This window comes from Vulpes lagopus, chromosome X (genome assembly GCF_018345385.1).
Source record: "Vulpes lagopus strain Blue_001 chromosome X, ASM1834538v1, whole genome shotgun sequence".
Taxonomy (NCBI): Eukaryota; Metazoa; Chordata; class Mammalia; order Carnivora; family Canidae; genus Vulpes; species Vulpes lagopus.
The window spans coordinates 88,482,352-88,490,603 of NC_054848.1; the positions used below are offsets into that span (position 1 = coordinate 88,482,352).

Sequence of the window (8,252 nt, forward strand, 5' to 3'; positions counted from 1 at the left end):
TTCTTTACATTCTAGGTTTCCTAAGACCTCAAGAAAAAATGCTGACTGTAAGCACAGTATTGTAGTTACCACCAAACCTAGTAGAGGACTATGAACAAGTGAAACTATAAGAAGTCACTGAAAGGCCAGTCTGATCACAAAGTCTCAAAAAAGCAGGCACAAGTACTTTGGGGACCAATGGAAACAGGAGTGTAAACAAGAAGTCCAACAACCCTGTGAAGAAGACGAATGACCAGAAAGACATGCCATTAGTCTCATGAGGGCTCCAAAGTTCAGGAATAAGGAACGGCACACAAGACGCAGTCTGGACACAAAAAGGGAGTACCAAAAAAATTGAGTAATTGACTACATGCCTCGGGAAAGTGAACACTCTAGACACAGAGCAAAGAAAATCAAGCATGGGGAAAAAATAAAGGACACATGTGATTCAAAGAAAATAAGTTTTTCTTACTCCAACTAACTTGTTGACAAAAGGCAGATAATATCTACAAACATTCTGTGATCAACAAAATAATATTTGAAGCGCCATGAAAACTACAAGGCCAAAATGTTGTGCACCTAAGGAAAGTGCAGATTACAAAAACGGAGTAAAATTCACAGCCAGAAGGAAGTGCCAATTACACCAATTCCAAACCCAGAAAAACAGAAAAACATGAATATTCAAGCTATTTTAAAACTAAGGACAATAAAGACTAATGTAAAACAAAACAAAAATCAAGCATTAACTATAAGGAGAAAAAAAGGCCAGATAATGAGCAAGAAAGCCAGGGAGAGTAGACTCAGACATACAAGAAGCTGAAATGTGTGAGAAGGGGCAACACGCTGCCTCTGGCACGCGGCGACGGCGGCGCGGGGAGACACCCGCGGACGCTCGGGGCCTGCTCGTGGACGCGTGTGGACGGGAAGGCACGACCCATCCCGGACCTTCTTCCACCCGTGTGTGGGCTACCGGGACAGCCGGGGCCTCCACGGAGGTCGGTCCGCGTGATCCAGAGCGGGAGCCTCCTTCGGGGCACTGGACTGGCAGATGCGTGCCTGACTATTGGCCCACGGGGGCAAACGGAGCTGGGCCCCCCAGCCCAGGGGACGGGGCTCCGCTCCCGGGAGCCTCCGAAGCCGGGGCGGGTGCTTGCTTGCTTGCTTGCTTGCTCGCCCGCGGCCCGTTGGCCCGCGGCCGAACCCGCCACCCGCCACCCCTCCACCCTCACCCCGAGTGGCCCGGCCCTTGACATGAGAGCCGCCCGCCATGTTGGGGCGAGGGACAGCGGACAGGGACACGGGCTTGGCTCCCGAGTCCTCTGGCGTGGCCTTTTTTTCTTCTGGCAGAGGGCGGAGGGAGAGGCCCTGGGGGAAGGGCGGGCTGGCATTCGCGGTGCAATACTGCCATCAAGCGGAAAGTCCTCGGGGGGATCCGGGAGCCCGGCGCCCTGCTCTCTCTCTCCCCCGCGTGGAGGGGCCCCGGGAGTGACGTGGAGGGAGTCCGGGGACGGAGGGACGTGATGGAGCGCGAGGGAGGTCCGAGGTCCGGGGGCCTGGGGGCCTGGCCGGTCGGGCCCGGGAAGTCCCAAGCCACGTGTGGGCGGGACTGGAGCGGGGTGACGCAGCCACCCGGGCCGGGCCAGGGGGCGCCGGGCCTGTGGCCGCACGTGCCCCTTCTCCCGGGAGCTAGAGCAGGATCCGGGGGGCCGTTGGCCGCCAGCCCCCTGCAGCCCCGCCTACGACCCGCACGGGAACCTGGAGGGCTGCCGCCACTGCTGGTGCGGACGGAGGCGGGGCCCCTGATGTCCCCGTGTCCGGATCGCGGGAAGGGGTACGGGTGTGGAGCCGGGCCACCCGGTGTCAAGGGGGGGTCCTTGAGCGTGCGGCGGTTTTGGGAGGCGGTGGAGGGGTAGGGGCGGGGGAGGAGGTGGTGGCGGAGCTCACCAGGAGGAGCAGAGAGTCCCGGAGGGAGGGACGGAGGGACGGGCCCCCGGTGGGGGCAGCAGCAGCACCAGCGGGCCTCCCCCCCTTCCTCCTCCTCCTCCTCCTCCTCCTCCTCCTCCTCCTCCTCCTCCTCCGCCGCCGCCGCCCCCCCCCCCCCCCCCCCCCGCGTCCCCTGCCCAAACCCGGCCTGGGCCCACCAAGAGGCTGTTGCCTGACACGGGTACCGGGAAGCGGCACTGCCAAGTCCCGCGCGCGGCTTTCCCCTCTCTGGCGGAGGCCTGGTCCCAGTGTCCCCATTTCCCTCAGCCAAGTCCAGGCCAAGCTGCCGCCGCTCCCGCCACCACCGCTCCCGCCACCACCGCCAGCACCGCCACCGCCACCACACCCCCGTCCCGTCCCGCCCCGCCCCGCCCCGGGCCAGGCCTCTGAGCTAGCCCCGTTTCCCTTTCTGGGCCACCTTCTCCAACGTCCCACCACAGCCCTCAGGGCAACAAGGACAGTCAAGGAACGGCTGCCTGAATCCTGCCTCTGCGTCCCAATGCCAACGCTTGCTCCAGAGCTGGTCATCAACGGACCAGCGTGGAGCGCCTGCCAAAAGGGCCAGGCGCCTCGCGATTGCCAATGGCCCCTTCTGTCCCGCCGGGACACTGGGACTTCACCCCCGGGCCAGGCGTCCCCTGGAAGCCACCGGGCGGCGGCTCAGGGGATCGCCAACGCGTTCCGCTTGATGGCAGTGTTGCACCAGCAATGCCAACCGGCCCTTCCCCCAGGGCCTCTCCCTCCGCCCTTTGCCGAAGAAAAAAGGCCAAGCGCTGGCCACCCGGGCTCCAACATGGCGGCCCCCGTGTCTGGGCCGCTTTCGCTTTAGGGGAGCGCGCCTAAGGCTTCTGAGGCTTCCTAGGCTTCTGAGGCATCGGAGGCCCCCTGGAGCGGAGCCCAGCGGAGCCTCGGTGCCCTCGGCCTCCCCTCGGCCGGCTTTGGGGATCACAACGGTCGGGCGGGGCCCGGCCGGGCCCGCCGTGGGCCTCCGGCGGCGGCGCCGGCCACGGGATCCTGCGAGGCGCCAGCCGCCCTCAGGACCCCCGCAGGCCTCCGGGGGCCCTCGGGAGACACACCGGTCTGGTGGTGGGGCCAGAGCCCTGCCCGGCCCGGCCCGGCCCGGCCTGGCCTGGCCTGGCCCCGGCTCAGCGGGCGCCCGATCCCGGGATCAGGACTCCCCGAGAGGCCGGCCCGACCCCTCAGGCCTCCAGCGGCCGGACCCGGACGGACGCAAAGGTCGGCTCTGGCCGTGGGGTCGACAGTGAGGTCCACGTCCCGCGGCCAGGGGACGGAGGGGTCCCGAGGACCTCGGCCCTTCGCCCGTGATGCGCCCCGCCCCCAACCGCCACGGGAATTGAGGCGTGGATCCAGGCCCACTCGGGTCAGTGTGGAGGGCGGCCCGGAGCCGCAGCACAGACGCCAAAGCGGCCCCGTGCCCGGTGCAGGCGCCCCCTCTGGACGGCTCCCAAGGGAGGGGAGGAAGCCCAGCGAGGGGGGAACACACCCACGTGTGCCCGGGGTCCCGGGGACCCGTGCCCGTCGCGGCCTAGCGGGCTCAGGCCAGCACACGCCGGACGCTGCTGCTCTTTGCCCTTCTTGCCCATCAATCGGCCCAGATCCTACGGAGAACACCTCAGGGCCCTATCACAGGTGCACCCTGACAACCCGCCTCTTGTGCCAGGGCCCCAGTAGAAGCCAGGAGAACCACATACGCCCCGCCACCCCCGCCACACACGGTCACACGGTCTCTCACTCACAGGCGCTCACGCTCATTCACGCGAACACACATATTCCCGGCAGATACGCTCACTCTCCCCGCACCACCACCCCCAACCCCAAACACTGGGAGATCACACGTGGAGGTCACCCTCCTCAAAACCGCAGGAGGTGGCCCACACGCCCCACACCGAGCACCCGTATGGGTGGACGACAGGTGTCCCTTTCGACCCCGATTCCCTGCACAAGGGTGTAGCGGTGCTCCCGTCATGCACGCGGAACCCTCTCCACGCTCCCGAATGGCTCGAGGCTCCTCCAACGTCAACCCTCGGGGAACACTTTTGCTTTCTGCCCTTTGGCAAACGGGAGAGGCCGCTCCTCCCAAGAGGCCCACGACCTCATGCTTCCTAGGGCAGGGAGGGATGTCCCGGTCTCACCTGTGGCATACAACACGACCCCCACCCCCCAACACCTCCAGAGGGTCCCTCTGGTGGCGCTTCCCACGTTTCGGTTCTGGAAGCCTGGCTGAACGACGTCCTACTGGACACAAATCCCACTCACGTCCCCAGAGCTGGGGCCGGCGGCACACGGCGCAAGAAGACGCTGGGGGGGCGGGGGGGGGGGCGTGATCTTTCAACCTGGAGCCAAGAGGCCCCGCAAAGAGACACGTTTCCCCCAAGGCAGGCCCGCACGGGCAAAGTCCGAAGCACGGGTCCAGGCAACTCTCGTCGGCCCGCCCGCCTCCCGGGCCCACGGGAAGGGAGCTAGAAGCGGCGGGTGGTCGGCCGGAGGGTGAGGGTGACGGGCCTCCACTGCCCGTCTCGGGTCCGCGTCGCCCCCCCCCCCCCCGCCCGCCCGCCCGCCCGCCCGCCGCTGTCAGTTAGCCTCTCCTGACCCCTGCAAGGAAGGCCTGGGTGGGCCTCAGCTCCAAAGGGCCATCCCGGACGCCCTTGACTGCCCGGGCCTCCAAGCCGGCTGACAGTTCGCACGCCACCCCCCCCACCCAGTGTCCGTTCCCCGAGGCCTACCGGCCTCCCTGGGGCTTCCCTTCTGACCACGAAGCCCAGGTCCGAACACCCTCCACAAGCAGGCGGGAGCCACCGAGGACCCCGAAGGGGGCACGCGCCGCCCGGGCAAGGAAGGGTCCGGCTCCCACACAAGTCTACCGCCCCGACGGTCGATGGCGGGGACACGGGGCCGCGCCAAGGGAGGGTCACGCGGGCATCCCCTAGCTCGGCGGCGTCGGGCTGGGCGTCGCGCCCGGCTCGCCAATCAGAGTCCGGGCAGGGGCCGCACGGCACCCCAGGGCGGGACCGGTGACAGAGGCTGCGGGGGTACCCTGCCCGGGGACCGCTCGGCCCTGCAGGACCTCTCATCCCGCAGAGTCAGCGCAACGCCGCCCACCTTGCCCACCCGGCTTGTCAAGCAAGAGTAGGCCAGCGAAGTCCTCCCTGCTCCTCGGGCTCGGGCTCGGGCTCGGGGCCAGGGAGACCCGGTTCCTCGCCCCTGGGCAGGTGCCCGAGCTCCGCGGGTGCCGCTGTGGGCGCCGGGACCCAAAGGGCGCGTGGACACCGCCTGGATCTCAGGCGTCGGGGTGGGGGTGGGGGGGGGGGAGCTCGGAGGGAGACCGGGGTCAGGAGACGCAGGTCGCCTCCTCGGTGCCCCGGGGCCAGGTTTGACCAAGGAAGGGGACAGCGTGCACAGCCCCTCGTGCCACCCCCGCCCCCCACAAACTAAGGGGCCTTCCGGGAAGCTGACGTGTGTGAGGAGAAGGGGCAACACGCTGCCTCTGGCACGCGGCGACGGCGGCGCGGGGAGACACCCGCGGACGCTCGGGGCCTGCTCGTGGACGCGTGTGGACGGGAAGGCACGACCCATCCCGGACCTTCTTCCACCCGTGTGTGGGCTACCGGGACAGCCGGGGCCTCCACGGAGGTCGGTCCGCGTGATCCAGAGCGGGAGCCTCCTTCGGGGCACTGGACTGGCAGATGCGTGCCTGACTATTGGCCCACGGGGGCAAACGGAGCTGGGCCCCCCAGCCCAGGGGACGGGGCTCCGCTCCCGGGAGCCTCCGAAGCCGGGGCGGGTGCTTGCTTGCTTGCTTGCTTGCTCGCCCGCGGCCCGTTGGCCCGCGGCCGAACCCGCCACCCGCCACCCCTCCACCCTCACCCCGAGTGGCCCGGCCCTTGACATGAGAGCCGCCCGCCATGTTGGGGCGAGGGACAGCGGACAGGGACACGGGCTTGGCTCCCGAGTCCTCTGGCGTGGCCTTTTTTTCTTCTGGCAGAGGGCGGAGGGAGAGGCCCTGGGGGAAGGGCGGGCTGGCATTCGCGGTGCAATACTGCCATCAAGCGGAAAGTCCTCGGGGGGATCCGGGAGCCCGGCGCCCTGCTCTCTCTCTCCCGCGTGGAGGGGCCCCGGGAGTGACGTGGAGGGAGTCCGGGGACGGAGGGACGTGATGGAGCGCGAGGGAGGTCCGAGGTCCGGGGGCCTGGGGGCCTGGCCGGTCGGGCCCGGGAAGTCCCAAGCCACGTGTGGGCGGGACTGGAGCGGGGTGACGCAGCCACCCGGGCCGGGCCAGGGGGCGCCGGGCCTGTGGCCGCACGTGCCCCTTCTCCCGGGAGCTAGAGCAGGATCCGGGGGGCCGTTGGCCGCCAGCCCCCTGCAGCCCCGCCTACGACCCGCACGGGAACCTGGAGGGCTGCCGCCACTGCTGGTGCGGACGGAGGCGGGGCCCCTGATGTCCCCGTGTCCGGATCGCGGGAAGGGGTACGGGTGTGGAGCCGGGCCACCCGGTGTCAAGGGGGGGTCCTTGAGCGTGCGGCGGTTTTGGGAGGCGGTGGAGGGGTAGGGGCGGGGGAGGAGGTGGTGGCGGAGCTCACCAGGAGGAGCAGAGAGTCCCGGAGGGACGGAGGGACGGGCCCCCGGTGGGGGCAGCAGCAGCACCAGCGGGCCTCCCCCCCTTCCTCCTCCTCCTCCTCCTCCTCCTCCTCCTCCTCCTCCTCCTCCTCCGCCGCCGCCGCCCCCCCCCCCCCCCCCCCCCGCGTCCCCTGCCCAAACCCGGCCTGGGCCCACCAAGAGGCTGTTGCCTGACACGGGTACCGGGAAGCGGCACTGCCAAGTCCCGCGCGCGGCTTTCCCCTCTCTGGCGGAGGCCTGGTCCCAGTGTCCCCATTTCCCTCAGCCAAGTCCAGGCCAAGCTGCCGCCGCTCCCGCCACCACCGCTCCCGCCACCACCGCCAGCACCGCCACCGCCACCACACCCCCGTCCCGTCCCGCCCCGCCCCGCCCCGGGCCAGGCCTCTGAGCTAGCCCCGTTTCCCTTTCTGGGCCACCTTCTCCAACGTCCCACCACAGCCCTCAGGGCAACAAGGACAGTCAAGGAACGGCTGCCTGAATCCTGCCTCTGCGTCCCAATGCCAACGCTTGCTCCAGAGCTGGTCATCAACGGACCAGCGTGGAGCGCCTGCCAAAAGGGCCAGGCGCCTCGCGATTGCCAATGGCCCCTTCTGTCCCGCCGGGACACTGGGACTTCACCCCCGGGCCAGGCGTCCCCTGGAAGCCACCGGGCGGCGGCTCAGGGGATCGCCAACGCGTTCCGCTTGATGGCAGTGTTGCACCAGCAATGCCAACCGGCCCTTCCCCCAGGGCCTCTCCCTCCGCCCTTTGCCGAAGAAAAAAGGCCAAGCGCTGGCCACCCGGGCTCCAACATGGCGGCCCCCGTGTCTGGGCCGCTTTCGCTTTAGGGGAGCGCGCCTAAGGCTTCTGAGGCTTCCTAGGCTTCTGAGGCATCGGAGGCCCCCTGGAGCGGAGCCCAGCGGAGCCTCGGTGCCCTCGGCCTCCCCTCGGCCGGCTTTGGGGATCACAACGGTCGGGCGGGGCCCGGCCGGGCCCGCCGTGGGCCTCCGGCGGCGGCGCCGGCCACGGGATCCTGCGAGGCGCCAGCCGCCCTCAGGACCCCCGCAGGCCTCCGGGGGCCCTCGGGAGACACACCGGTCTGGTGGTGGGGCCAGAGCCCTGCCCGGCCCGGCCCGGCCCGGCCTGGCCTGGCCTGGCCCCGGCTCAGCGGGCGCCCGATCCCGGGATCAGGACTCCCCGAGAGGCCGGCCCGACCCCTCAGGCCTCCAGCGGCCGGACCCGGACGGACGCAAAGGTCGGCTCTGGCCGTGGGGTCGACAGTGAGGTCCACGTCCCGCGGCCAGGGGACGGAGGGGTCCCGAGGACCTCGGCCCTTCGCCCGTGATGCGCCCCGCCCCCAACCGCCACGGGAATTGAGGCGTGGATCCAGGCCCACTCGGGTCAGTGTGGAGGGCGGCCCGGAGCCGCAGCACAGACGCCAAAGCGGCCCCGTGCCCGGTGCAGGCGCCCCCTCTGGACGGCTCCCAAGGGAGGGGAGGAAGCCCAGCGAGGGGGGAACACACCCACGTGTGCCCGGGGTCCCGGGGACCCGTGCCCGTCGCGGCCTAGCGGGCTCAGGCCAGCACACGCCGGACGCTGCTGCTCTTTGCCCTTCTTGCCCATCAATCGGCCCAGATCCTACGGAGAACACCTCAGGGCCCTATCACAGGTGCACC

The 8,252-nt window shown here is 68.9% G+C and overlaps 2 protein-coding genes across 2 annotated transcripts; both read left to right on the plus strand.

The window, feature by feature from the left end:
- The first annotated feature begins 1,499 nt into the window (after positions 1–1,499).
- LOC121482626 (basic proline-rich protein-like) lies at positions 1,500–2,791 on the plus strand. Its single transcript, XM_041740468.1, has 2 exons — positions 1,500–1,888; positions 2,230–2,791. Exons 1-2 carry the CDS (start codon positions 1,500–1,502, stop codon positions 2,789–2,791), a joined length of 951 nt encoding a protein of 316 aa, XP_041596402.1.
- Positions 2,792–4,858: 2,067 nt separating this feature from the next.
- Positions 4,859–7,424, plus strand: LOC121482627 (collagen alpha-1(III) chain-like). Its single transcript, XM_041740469.1, has 3 exons — positions 4,859–5,109; positions 5,449–6,525; positions 6,863–7,424. Exons 1-3 carry the CDS (start codon positions 4,859–4,861, stop codon positions 7,422–7,424), a joined length of 1,890 nt encoding a protein of 629 aa, XP_041596403.1.
- The last annotated feature ends 828 nt before the right edge of the window (positions 7,425–8,252 follow it).